We start from the raw sequence: 14,307 nt of genomic DNA, 5'->3' as shown, positions 1-14,307 counted from the left end.
TTTTATTTATTTATTCGACAGAGATAGAGACAGCCAGCGAGACAGGGAACACAAGCAGGGGGAGTGGGAGAGGAAGAAGCAGGCTCATAGCAGAGGAGCCCGATGTGGGGCGATCCCACAACGCTGGGATCACGCCCTGAGCCGAAGGCAGACGCTTAACCGCTGTGCCACCCAGGCGCCCCAAGAAATTGGAGGTTTTTGATGCGAAAACAAAAGCAAGAATTGATGAATAAGCACAGATGGGAATGCACATATGAGGACGTGGGACCCGCAAGGGTGTTGCGTGGGCATGGCATGCAAGGGGAGAAGGGAGTGTGTCCCGACTTAGTCCTGACTTCCTCAGGGTCCTTAAGGTTCCTTAGCACAGCAACATTTGCTTTCACGCCTGCAAATAGTTTCTATATTTTTATAGAAAATATAGAAATTTATATATACTTTATATTTTGCAGAAGTTTTTCCAACTCATTGCTTTTTTATTGGCTTCTCTGTTCTCTGGAATTGATTTTGTATAAAATTTGAACAAAGGTGAACATAGAGTTAAAACTAATTTAATTATATCAGTAATTACACTGGAATGCACAGGTAACACATTTATACGGTAAAGAAACAATTCGATGCTCAATTGACTGTGCCGCCCAGGCACCTCAAGAAACAATTTTATATTTTTATATATTATTACCTAAATATTAACCTACTTAAGTACATTTTAAAAGTCCAGTGCATGTGGATAACTGTAGTGGTTTTTCACTTTTTTTTTTTTTAAGATCTTATTTATTTATTTTAGAGAGAGTCGGGAGGGGCAGAGGGAGAGAGAACCTCAAGTAGGCTCACCCTGAGCATGGAGCCTGACATGGGGCTTAGTTTCATGGTCCTGAGATCATGACCCAAGCTAAAATCAAGAGTTGGATGCTTAACCGACTGAGTCACCCAGGAGCCCCTGTTTTTTTTCACTGAATTTTGAAATATTTGTATTCTGATTTTTTTTTTTTTTGAAGATTTTATTTATTTGTCAGAGCACAAGCAGGGGGAGCTGCAGGCAGAGCAGGCAGAAGGAGAAGCAGGCTCCCTGCTGAGCCCAGTGCGGGACTCGATCCCAGAACCCTGGGATCATGACTTGAGGTGAAGGCAGATGCTTAACCGACTGAGCCACCCAGGCGCCCTGAAATATTTTTATTCTGATTTCAGTAGCATTTTATATATGGGAACTTGTTGAGAATTTATAACATCAAAAAGATTCTGATCTTGGCTTACTTTGGCCTTTCTGAGGCTGAATTCTCATTATTGGAGTTCAGTTCTTGAGATGAACATTATGTTTTTAGTGAAGAAACAATTTTTTTCTCCTCTGTCATCTTCATTTTAATGCCTTATTAATTGGACAAAAACTTTATTTGGAGGAATAGTTAAAATTTTTTTAGGAAAATAAACATAGAAAAAAATGTAGCTGAAATTCTGTATTAAAGATGTGTGTGCTTTTCTTTTATAATTTAAAATATGATAAAATAAATTCTGTCTTATGCCTAATTTAGTGGAGGTCTAAATAAATTAAAAAAAAAATAAAGAAGTGTGTGCTTTAGACATGATACCTAGCCATATGCTTAACATTTTCAAAATTAGCGCAGGTGACCAAGAAGAAAAAGAAAAAACGACACAGGATTCCAACAAATGATGAGTTACTATATGATCCTGAAAAAGATAACAGAGATCAGGCCTGGGTTGATGCACGGAGAAGAGGGTAAGAACTTAACTTTACATATTTAGAATCTTTAGAGAAAAATGATTAAAAGATGATTTTCACTACATTCACATTTTTTTTTTTTTTTTAAGATTTTATATATTTGTCAGAGAGAGAGCAAGGGAGAGGGCGAGCACAAGCAGGGGCAGTGGCAGGCAGAGGGAGAAGCAGGCTCCTCACTGAGCAAGGAGCCTGATGTGGGACTCGATCCCAGGACCCTGAGATCATGACCTGAGCCAAAGGCAGATGCTTAACCAACCCAGCCACCAGGGTGCCCCTACGTTCACATTTTAAATGTATGTGTATGTGTTCATACAGACATACATAAAAAAGAATTTTGAAAAGAAACTGAATTGCTTATTTTGAAAATTACCAGCAAATTTCAGTCAGATGATTTGTTTTTTTAATTTTTCTAAAAGATTTATTTATTTTATTTTATTATTTTTTTTCTTTAAAGATTTTATTTATTTATTGGACAGAGAGAGACACAGCGAGAGAGGGAACACCAGCAGGGGGAGTGGGAGAGGAAGAAGCAGGCTTCCTGCCGAGCAGGGAGCCCGATGCAGGGCTCTATCCCAGGACCCTGGGATCATGACCTGAGCTGAAGGCAGACGCTTAGCACTGAGCCACCCAGGTGCCCCAATTTATTTATTTTAGAGAGAGAATGAGTTTGGGGAGGAGAAAATGGGGAGAGAGTTTTAAGTAGGCTCTGCTCTGAGAATGGAGCCTGACGCAGGGCCCCATCTCACGACACTGAGATCACGACTTGAGCTGAAACCAAGTGTCCCATGCTTAACTGACTATGCCTATCAGTTGATTATTTTTAAAAAAACTGTTGTTGACTTCAAGCTGGTGGAGTCAGTCTCTCCATTCAAGAAACAAAGCTGACTTTTCTCAGATAGACAATTTAAAATTATTTGGAGATTAAACATTTATGTGGATGAAGAGTGGATGTTACATTTTACACCTAAATTGTTCTTGTTAACTATTTACAAATTTGATTTTTTAAAGATTTTCATGAACAGTGTTATGCAACTACTACCTCAAATTTTTTTTAGTAATATTTTTTATTATGTTAGTCACCAGACAGTACATCCCTAGTTTTTGATATAAAGTTCCATGATTCATTACTTGCGTATAACACCCAGTGCACCATGCAATACGTGCCCTTCTTAATACCCATCACCAGCCTGTCCCATTCCCCCACCCCCCTCCCCCTCTGAAGCCCTCAGTTTGTTTCCCAGAGTCCATAGTCTCTCATGTTTCATTCCCCCTTCTGTTTACCCCCCCTTTCTTCTTCCCTTTCTTCTCCTACCGATCTTCCTACTTCTTATGTTCCGTAAATGAGTGAAACCGTATGATAATTGTTCTTTCTCTGCTTGACTTATTTCACTTAGCATTATCTCCTCCAGTCCCATCCATGTTGCGGCAAATGTTGAGAAATCGTTCTTTTTGATGGCTGAGTAATATTCCATTGTATATATGGACCACATCTTCTTAATCCAGTCATCTGTCGAAGGGCATCTCGGTTCCTTCCATGATTTAGCTATTGTGGACAATGCAGCTATGAACATTGGGGTGCATATGGCCCTTCTCTTTACTACGTCTGTATCTTTGGGGTAAACACCCAGTAGTGCAATGGCTGGGTCATAGGGTAGTTCAATTTTTAACTTTTTAAGGGACCTCCACACTGTTTTCCAGAGTGGCTGTACCAACTTGCATTCCCACCAACAATGTAGGAGGGATCCCCTTTCTCCACATCCTCTCCAACAATTGTTGTTTCTTGCCTTGTCTATCTTTGCCATTCTAACTGGCGTAAGGTGGTATCTCAGTGTGGTTTTGATTTGAATTTCCCTGATGGCTAATGATTTTGAACATTTTTTCATGTGTCTGTTAGCCATTTGTATGTCTTCATTAAAAGTGTCTGTTCATATCTTCTGCCCATTTTTTGATTTGTTTGTTTCTTGTGTATTGAGTTTGAGAAGTTCTCTGTAGATCTTGGATAGTCTTTTATCTGTAGTGTCATTTGCAAGTATCTTCTCCCATTCCGTGGGCCGCCTCTTAGTTTTTTTGACTGTTTCCTTGACTGTGCAGAAGCTTTTTTTCTTGATGAAGTCCCACAAGTTCATTTTTTCTTTTGTTTCTCTTGCCTTTGGAGATGTGTGATGAAAAAAGTTGCTGTGGCCAATGTCAAAGAGGTTGCTGCCTATGTTCTCCTCTAGGATTTTGATGGATTCCTGTCTCACATTGAGGTCTTTCATCCGTTTGGAGTTTATCTTTGTGTATGGTGTGAGAGAGTGGTCCAGTTTCATTCTTTTGCATGTAGCTGTCCAATTTTCCCAGCACCATTTATTGAAGAGACTGTCTTTTTTCCACCGGATGTTTTTTCCTGCTTTATCAAAGATTAGTTGCCCAAAGAGCCAAGGGTCCATTTCTGGGTTCTCTATTCTGTTCCATTGGTCTATGTGTCTGTTTTTGTGCCAGTACCATGCTGTCTTTGTGATCACAGCTTTGTAGTACAGCTTGAAATCTGGCAATGTGATGCCCCCAGCTTTGTTTTTCCTTTTCAACAATTCCTTGGCGATTTGGGGCCTTTTCTGGTTCCACACAAATTTAAGGGCTATTTGTTCCAGTTCTTTGAAAAATGTCATTGGTATTTTGATCGGGATGGCATTGAAAGTGTAGATTGCTCTGGGTAGATAGACATTTTAACTATGTTAATTCTTCCGATCCATGAGCATGGAATATTTTTCCATCTTTTTGTATCTTCTTCAGTGTCTTTCAAGAGTGATTTGTAGTTTCTAGACTTATAGATCCTTTACGTCTCTGGTTATGTATTAATTCCGAGATAACGTATGATTTTTGGTGGTATTGTAAATGGAATGGATTCCCTAATTTCTCTTTCTTCAGTCTCGTTGTTCTTGTATAGAAATGCAACTGATTTCTGAGCATTGATTTGTATCCCGCCACATTACTGAATTGCTCTATAGCTTCTAGTAGTTTGAAGATTCTTTTGGGTTTTCCATGTAGAGTATCATGTCATCTGCGAAGAGAGATAGCTTGACGACTTCTTTGCCGATTTGGGTACCTTTTATCCCTTTTTGTTGTCTAATTGCTGTTGCAAGGACTTCTAGTACTAAATTTGATTTTTTAAAGATGTTCTTTCTTTATTTGAGAGAGGGAGTGGCAGAGGGAGAGGGAGAAGCAGACTCCCCACTGAGTGGGGAGCTCGATATGGTTCTCTATCCCGGTACCCTGGGATCATGACCTGAGCTGAAGACAGACACTTAACTGACCAAGCCACCCAGGTGCCCCACAAATTTGATTTTTAAAAAAATTGAGGTGACATTCGCATAACATAAAATTAATCATTTAGTTAATTAATTTTAAATTAATAATTTTAAAGTAAGCAGTTCAATGGCGTGTAGTATACACACAGTGTTATGCAACTACTGCCTCAGGTTTTCAAACCATTGTCATCTTCCCAAGAGGAAACGCCATAGTTGTTTTCCAGGTTGATTTTATGAAGGCTGATTTGTCATGAAACTAAAAGGTCGGCAGTATACCACTGTTACCTGGTGCTTCCCTCACCGGGCTGTGCCTCAGAATCACCTGGGTGGGAAGAATGAAATGCAAACCCTGGAGTCCTACTCTAGGAAGCTTTGATTCAGCTAAGGTCGTAGGGGTCACAATGGTAAACCCTTGAAAACTGAACAACAAAAGATAAATCAAGTATTTTTAAGTCCAGAGAGAATTTGATGTTATTGGGTGTTTGTACCTTACCTTGTAGCCTCCAGTCTCCTACTTTGTTCTTTTTTCTTCTCCCAGTTTTACCCATATACCACTTCCTCCAGCTGCCCCTTATATTTATTTAATGAATATTTTTTGATTACCCCCGGTGTAAAATGAACGTTTTGAGTGCTATGAGTGATACTGAGATAGTTAAGGAAATTACAGTGTAGCTCTTTTTTTTTTTAAAGACTTTTATTTTTATTTATTTGACAGAGATAGAGACAGCCAGTGAGAGAGGGAACACAAGCAGGGGGAGTGGGAGAGGAAGAAGCAGGCTCATAGCAGAGGAGCCTGATGTGGGGCTCGATCCCATAACGCCGGGATCACGCCCTGAGCCGAAGGCAGACGCTTAACCGCTGTGCCACCCAGGCGCCCCTACAGTGTAGCTCTTGATTCTGGTAACAGAATTTGTCAGTGAGGTAAGATGGAATGTATTTTCATCGTTCTATAATCTTTAAAAAAAATTTTTTTTTTTAAGTAAATTCTACCCCCAACGTGGGTCTTGAACTCAAGACCCCAAGATCAAGAGTCAAATGTTCTACCATCTGAGCCAGTCAGGCACCCCTTTTGTTATATAATCTTGAGAAGAAATAACATTTTATTGGTTTATTCACATTACTGCATCACACAGTAGTTGCCTCTTAAGACCACAGAAACCAACTTAAAATAATGAATTCACTACATTTTCAGTGCCACAGGGGCAGTGATCATGCCTGTCTTGTTCCAGACATCTTGCACTTTGTTGAATGGGCACTCATTAAGTATCTATTGAATGAATAGGTTACTTTCTTGGGTTTGGGTTTTGAAATCTGCTACGCATTGGAGGGATTTAACAACAGTTATAAATATGTACCACATGTTTTCAGTATTTTTCCCCAGAGACATTTAAAGAGTTTGGGAAGTAATGCCAAATGATTTATCTTTCGTTGTTCGAATTTTGGGAGTTTACCATAAGTCTCTTTGAAGAATATATACTTGTATACTTTAATACCTTCATAAGTAGATTTGTGCTATATTTCTCAGTTCACAAATGTTTATTGCACACTTATGTACCAGACACTGTTCTAGATTATTGAAATGCAACAAGGAACAAAACAGACAAAAATCTTTAAGCACTTAGAGCTTACATGCTTCCTTTTAAAATGTAGCTTTACTGGGCTTCTCAAATTAATAGACTTTGTTTATTTAGATTTATTTATTTATTTGAGAGGGAAAGCACACGTAGGGGGAGGGGCAGAGGAAGAGAATCTCAGATGACTCCCTATGGAGTGTGGAGCCCAGTGCGGGGCTTGGTCCCATCACCCAAGAGATCATGACACAAGTCGAAACCAAAAGTTGGACTTGCAACTGACTGAGCTACCCAGGCACCCCAAGAGACTTCATTTTTTTAGAATAGTTTTAGATTTACAGAAAAATTGAGCCAATAGTATAGAGTGCCCATATGCCCTCCCACAACAACAGCAACACACACACACACAGTTTCACCTGTTATTAACATGTTAATTAATATGTACATTTGTCACAATTAATGAACCAGTCTTTATACATTATTATAAGCTAAGGTCCATACTTTATTTGGATTCTCTTAGTTTTTACCTACTCTGCATTTTCTATTCCAAGAGCCCATCTAGGATACCACGGTACTTGTAGATGTCATGTCTCTTTAGGCTCTTTTTGGCTCTGACAGTTTCTCAGACTTTCCTTGGTTTTGGTGACCTTAACAGTTTTCAGGAGTACTGGTCAGGTATATTGTAGGAGGCCACTCTATTGGAATTTGTATGATGTTTTTCTCATGATTAGACTGGGATTATGGGTTTTGGTGAGAAAGACCACAGAGATAAAGTGCCATTTTCTTCACATTGGAATCGAGGGCACATACCGTCAACATGATTTATGATTGTTAATGTTGACCTTGATCGCCTTGGTGAGGACCTGTTAGGTTGCTCTACTATAAAGTTACTCTCTACTCCTCCTTTCCATACTGTACTCTTTGGAAGGAAGCCACTCTTGTGCAGCCCAGACTTGAGGAGTGGGGAGTTATGCTCCACTTCCTTGAGGGGAGAGTATCTTTGTAAATTATCCTTCCATGTGGTAGATTTGTCTGTTTTCCCTCCCTCCATCCCTTCATCCATCCATCCATTCATTCATATCAGTAGAGACTCATGGGTATTTATTTATACTTTGGGTTATAATCCAATACTGCTTTATTTTGTTCTAATTGTTTCAGCTTTGGCCATTGGGAACTCTTTCAGTTGGCTTTTCTGCCCCCTTGACATACCTACTTCGTTGTTTCTGAGCACTTCCTTACTTTCTGGCAGTACAAGATGCTCCAGGTTTATTTCGTATGCCTCATTCCTAGAATCAGTCATTTCTCTTAGGAGTACTAGTTTCTTTTATTGGAGGGTAGCATTAGAAATCAAGATCTCTGGGGTGCCTAGCTAGCCCAGTGGGTAGAGCATGTGATTTTTTTTTTTTTTTAGGGAAAGGGAGAGAGAGAGGGAGGGGTAGGGAGAGGGAGAGGGAGAGAGAGAATCTTTTTTTTTTTTTTTTTAAAGATTTTATTTATTTATTTGACAGAGATAGAGACAAGCCAGCGAGAGAGGGAACACAAGCAGGGGGAGTGGGAGAGGAAGAAGCAGGCTCATGGCGGAGGAGCCTGATGTGGGGCTCGATCCCATAATGCTGGGATCACGCCCTGAGCCGAAGGCAGACGCTTAACCGCTGTGCCACCCAGGCGCCCCGAGAGAGAGAATCTTAAGCAGGCTCCATGTCCAGAGTGGAGCCTGACATGGGGCTTGATCTCACAACCCTGAGGTTATGACCTGAGCTGAAATCAAGAGTTTGACGCTTTACTGACTGAGCCACCCAGGTGCCCCAGAGCATGTGACTCTTAATCTTGGGGTTGTTAGTTCAAGCCCCATGTTGGGCGTGGAGTCTACTTTAAAAAAAAAATCAAGCTCTGGCTTTAATGTGTGTGTGTGTCTCCCCCAACTCCTCCCCCTCACCTCTTCTTTTTCTATTCTAGCTACCATGGTTTTGGAATACAGAGGCCACATCAACAACAGCCTGTTCCAAATAGTGATGCTGTCTTGAATTGCCCTGCCTGCATGACCACGCTATGTCTTGATTGCCAGAGGTAATGAATAAGGGGTGACACCCCTCCCCCCCTACACACACAAAATGAAAAGCAACTTGGTGGTCCTTCGTTTAAATCTGAAATAGACTTTTGAGGTATATGCTTAGGAATTCTGATAAAGTTCTATCCTCCTATATCCTTGCTGCTACATGACTAATCTTTACATAAATAATTTTGGTTATAGTAGTTCTGTTATAAGTAGTTTTTCTTTTCTTTCTTTTCAATTTATTTATTTATTTTTGTTAACATGTATTATTTGTTTCAGGGGTACAGGTCTGTGATTCATCAGTCTTACACAATACACAGTGTTCCCCACAACACATACCCTCCCCAGTGTCCGTCACCCAGCCACTGTATCCCTCCCACCCTCCTCCACTCCAGCAACCCTCAGTTTGTTTCCTGAGATTAAGAGTCTCTTATGGTTTGTCTCCCTCTCTGGTTTCGTCTTGTTTCATTTTTTTCCTCTCTTCCCCTGTGATCCTCTGCCTTGTTTCTCAAATTCCACATATCAGTGCGATCATATAATTTTCTTTCTCTGATTGACTTATTTCACTTAGCATAATACCCTTTAGTTCCATCCATGTCATTGCAAATGGCAATATTTCAATTTTTTGATGGCTGCATAGTATTCCATTGTGTGTGTGTGTGTGTGTGTGTGTGTGTACACACACACCATATCTTCTTTATCCATTCATTCATCTGTTGACGGACATCTGGGCTCTTTCCATAGTTTGGCTATTGTGGACATTACTGCTATAAACATTGGGGTGCAGGTGCCCCTTCAGATCACTACATTTGTATCTTTGGGATAAATACCCAGTAGTGCAATTGCTGAGTCATAGGGTAGCTCTATTTTCAACTTTTTGAGGAACCTCCATACTGTTTTCCAGAGTGGCTGCACCAGCTTGCATTCCCATCCACGGTATACGAGGGTTCCCGTTTCTCTGTATCCCCTCCACTATCTGTCATTTCCTGACTTGTTAATTTTAGCCATTCTGACTGGTGTGAGGTGGTATCACATTGTGGTTTTGATTTGCATTTCCCTGATGCCGAGTGATGTTGAGCATTTTTTCGTGTGTCTGTTGGCCATATCGTTGTCTTTTTGGAGAAATGTCTGTTCATGTCTTCTGCCCATTTCTTGACTGGACTTTTTGTTCTTTGGGTGTTGAGTTTGATAAGTTCTTTATAGATTTTGGATACTAGCCCTTTATCTGATATGTCATTTGCAAATATCTTCTCCCATTCTGTCAGTTTTCTTTTGGTTTTGTCGACTGTTTCCTTGCTATGCAAAGCTTTTTATCTTTAGCGCCAATAGTCCATTTTTGCCTTTGCTTCCCTTGCCTTTGGCGATGTGTCTAGGAAGAAGCTCCTGCAGCTGAGGCAAAGAGGTAGGTGCCTGTGTTCTCCCCAAGGATTTTGATGGATTCCTCTCTCACATTTAGGTTTTTCATCCATTTTGAGTCTATTTTTGTATCTGGTGTAAGGAAATGGTCCAGTTTTTCTTCTGCATGTGGCTGTCCAATTTTCCCAATACCATTTGTTGAAGAGACTGTCTTTTTTCCATTGGATATAGTTTCCTGCTTTGTCAAAGAGTAGTTGATCATAGAGTTGAGAGTTGATTTCTGAGTTCTCTATTCCATTCCATTGATCTATGTGTCTGTTTTTGTGCCAGTACCATACTGTGATGATTACAGCTTTGTAATAGAGCTTGAAGTCCGGAATTGTGATGCCTTCAGCTTTGGTTTTCTTTTTCAACAGTCCTCTGGCTATTTAGGGTCTTTTCTGGTTCCATACAGATTTTAGGATTATTTGTTCTAGTTCTGTGAGAAGTTGATTGTATATTGATAGGGATTGCATTGAATGTGTACATTGCTCTATGTAGCATAGACATTTTCACAATAATTGTTCTTCCAGTCCATGAGCATGGAATGTTTTTCCATTTCTTTGTGTCTTCCTCAGTTTCTTTAATTGAGTATTTTATAGTTTTCTGAGTACGTATCCTTTACCTCTTTGGTTAGATTTATTTCTAGGTATCTTATGGTTTTTGGTGCAATTGTAAATGGAATCGACTCCTTAATTTCTCTTTCTTCTGTCTTGTTGGTGTATAGAAATGCAACTAATTTCTGTGCATTGATTTTATATCCTGCCACATTACTGAGTTCCTGTATGAGTTCTAGCAGTTTTGGGGTGGAGTCTTTGGGTTTTCCACATAGAGTATCAGATCATCTGCAGAAAGTGAGAGTTTGACTTCTTTGCCAACTCGGATGCGTTTTATTTCTTTTTGTTGTCTGATTGCTGAGGCTAGAACTTCTAGTACTCTGTTGAACAGCAGTAGTGATAGTGGACATCCCTGCCATGTTTGTGACCTTAGGGGAAAAAAAGACTCAGTTTTTCCCCATTTAGAGTGATACTCACTGTGGGTTTTTCATAGATTTCTTTTATGATATTAAGGTATGTACCCTCTGTCCCTACACTGTGAAGAGTTTTAATCAAGAAAGAATGCTCTACTTTGTCAAATGCTTTTTCAACGTTTATTGAGAGGATCATATGGTTCTTGTCCTGTCATTTATTAATGTAGTATATCAGATTGATTGATTTGTGGATGTTGAACCAACCTTGCAGCCCAGGAATAAATCCTACTTGGTCGTGGTGAATAATCCTTTTAATGTACTGTTGGATCCTATTGGCTAGTGTTTTGGTGAGAATTTTTGCATCCATGTTCATCAGGGATATTGGTCTGTAATTCTCCTTTTTGGTGGGCTCTTTGTCTGGTTTTGGGATCAAGGTAATGCTGGCCTCATAAAATGAGTTTGGAAGTTTTCCTTCCATTTCTATTTTTTTGGAACAGTTTCAGAAGAATAGGTATTAATTCTTTAAATGTTTGGCAGAATTCCCCTGAGAAGTCATCTGGTCCTGGGGTCTTGTTTGTTTGGAGATTTTTGATTACTGCTTCAATTTCCTTGCTGGTTATGGGTCTGTTCGGGTTTTGCATTTCTTCCTGGTTCAGTTTTGGTAGTTTATATGTCTCTAGGAATGGATCCGTTTCTTCCAGATTGTCTAATTTGTTGGCATATAGTTGCTCATAATATGTTCTTATAATTGTTTGTATTTCTTAGGTGTTGGTTGTGATCTCTCCTCTTTCATTCATGATTTTATTTATTTGGGTCCTTTCTCTTTTCTTTTTAATAAGTCTGGCCAGGGGTTTAAAAATCTTACTAATTCTTTCAAAATCCAGCTCCCAATTTTGTTCATCTGTTCTACTGTTCTTTTGGTTTCTATTTCATTAATTTCTGCTCTAATCTTTATTATTTCTCTTCTCCGGCTGGCTCCTTTAGGTGTAAGGTTAGGTTGTATATTTGAGACCTTTGTTATTTCTTGAGAAAGGCTTGTATTGCTATATACTTCCCTCTTTGGACCGCTTTTGCTGCATCCCAAAGATTTTGAACAGTTGTGTTTTCATTTGCATTTGTTTCCATGAATTTTTAAAATTCTTCTTTAATTTCCTGGTTGACCCATTCATTTAGTAGGATGCTCTTTAGCCTCTGTGTATTTGAGTTCTTTCCGATTTTCCTCTTGTGATCGAGTTCAAGTTTCAAAGGCTTGTGGTCCGAAAATATGCAGGGAATGATCCCAGTCTTTTGGTACCAGTTGAGACCTGATTTGTGACCCAGGGTGTGATCTATTCTGAAGAATGTTCCACGTGTACTCGAGAAGAATGTGTATTCTGTTGCTTTGGGATGGAATGTTCTGAATATATCTGTGAAGTCCATCTGGTCCAGTGTGTCATTTAAAGCCCTTATTTTCTTGTTGATATTTTGCTTAGATGATCTGTCCATTTCAGTGAGGGGGTGTGTTAAAGTCCCCTACTATTATTGCATTATTGTCAATGTGTTTCTTTGGTTTTGTTATTAATTGGCGTATAGAATTGGCTGCTCCCATGTTAGGGGCATAAATATTTACAATTGTTAGATCTTCTTGTTGGATAGACCATTTAAGTATGATAATAGTGTCCTTCCTCATCTCTTATTACAGTCTTTGGTATAAAATCTAATTTGTTTGATACAAGAATTGCCACCCCAGTCTGTTGATGTCTATTAGCATGATAAATGGTTTTCCAGCCCCTCACTGTAAATCTGGAGGTGTCTTTGGGTGTAAAATGAGTCTCTTGCAGATAGCATATCGATGGGTATTTTTTTATCCAGTCTGATACCTGTGTCTTTTGATTGGGGCATTTAGCCCATTTACATTCAAGGTAACTATTGAAAGATACGAGTTTAGTGCTATTGTCTCGCCTGTAAGGTGACTGTTACTGTATATTGTCTCTTCTTTCTGGTCTATGTTACTTTTGGGCTTTAGAGGATCCTTCTCAATATTTCTTGTAGGGCTGGTTTGGTGATCGTAAATTCTTTTAGTTTCTGTTTGTCCTGGAAGCTTTTTATCATTCCCTCTATTTTCAATACAGCCTAGCTGGAATAAAAAAAAGATGCTTGGCTGCATATTTTTCTCGTTTAGTACCCTAAATGTATCATGCCAGTCCTTTCAGGCCTGCCAGGTCTCTATGGATAGGTCTGGTGCCAATCTAATGTTTCTGTTGTGTAGGTTACAGACCTCTTGTCCTGAGCGTCTTTCAGGATTTTCTTTTTGTCTCTGAGATCTGTAAGTTTAATTATTAGATGTCAGGGTGCTGACCTATTTTTATTGATTTTGAGGAGGGTTCTGTGCCTCCTGGATTTTGATGCTTGTTTCCTTCCCTAAATTAGGGAAGTTCTGTGCTATAATTTGTTCCAATATACCTCTGCCCCTCTCTCTCTTCCTTCTTCTTCTGGGACCCAATTATTCTAATATTGTTTCACTTCATGGTATCACTTTTCCCTTGGATCCTGCCCTCGAGATCCAGTAGTTATCTCTCTTTTTCTCACCTTCTTTAGTCTCCATCATTTGGTCTTCTATGTTTAATTTTCTCTTCTGCCTCATTTATCCTAGTAGTTAGAGTCTCCATTTTTGATTGCACCTCATTAATAGCCTTTTTGCTTTCCATTTGGTTAGATTTTATTTTCCAGAAAGACATTCTTCTATGCTTTTTTTTCGAGCCCAGCTATTATCTTTATAATCGTTATTCTGAACTCCAGTTCTGACATCTTACTAAGGTCTGTATTGATTAGATCCCTGGCAGTTGGTGCTGCCTCTTGTTCTATTTTTTTGAGGTGAGTTTCTCCATTTTGTCATTTTGTCGAGAGAAGAATAGATGAACGAGAGAACAAAATGCTAAAAGGGTAACAATGACCCCAGAGAAATATACACTAAACAAATCAGAAGGGACCCGAAACCGGGGGAAAAGAAAAAAAAAAAAAAAGAATATGATCAGGCTGGTGAACAGAACAGAGCATATACTAGATTTTGGGTGTATTTTGGTCTGTTAGAAGAAACTGCATCCCAAAATTTTAAAGAAGGAAAAACTTATACAAAAATAAGGTTAAATACAATGAAGGGATGGAATATGACTGTAAAAATGAAAATTGAAAAAAGATTTTAAAAAGGAATTGATAAGAAGTTGGTTGAAAAAAGAAAGAAGAAAAATGTGATCAGGGGGGTGAATAGAACAGATCTATACACTAGATTTTTTTTTTTTTTTTTTTTTTTTTTTTTT

General features: G+C 39.2%; 1 protein-coding gene across 2 annotated transcripts in view; it reads left to right on the top strand.

Moving 5' to 3' along the window:
• Positions 1-14,307, top strand: part of EAPP (E2F associated phosphoprotein) — a 30,193-nt gene that overhangs the window by 6,815 nt on the left and 9,071 nt on the right. For both annotated transcript variants that reach the window (XM_002925247.4, XM_034648505.1), the window contains exons 4-5: positions 1,615-1,732; positions 8,550-8,660. In XM_002925247.4, the coding sequence (XP_002925293.2) occupies positions 1,615-1,732; positions 8,550-8,660 (229 nt within the window). The remainder of the gene's footprint in view (positions 1-1,614; positions 1,733-8,549; positions 8,661-14,307) is intronic.

Source organism: Ailuropoda melanoleuca, chromosome 20, assembly GCF_002007445.2.
Source record: "Ailuropoda melanoleuca isolate Jingjing chromosome 20, ASM200744v2, whole genome shotgun sequence".
NCBI lineage: Eukaryota > Metazoa > Chordata > Mammalia > Carnivora > Ursidae > Ailuropoda > Ailuropoda melanoleuca.
This window is presented reverse-complemented; position numbering and strand designations above follow the sequence as displayed.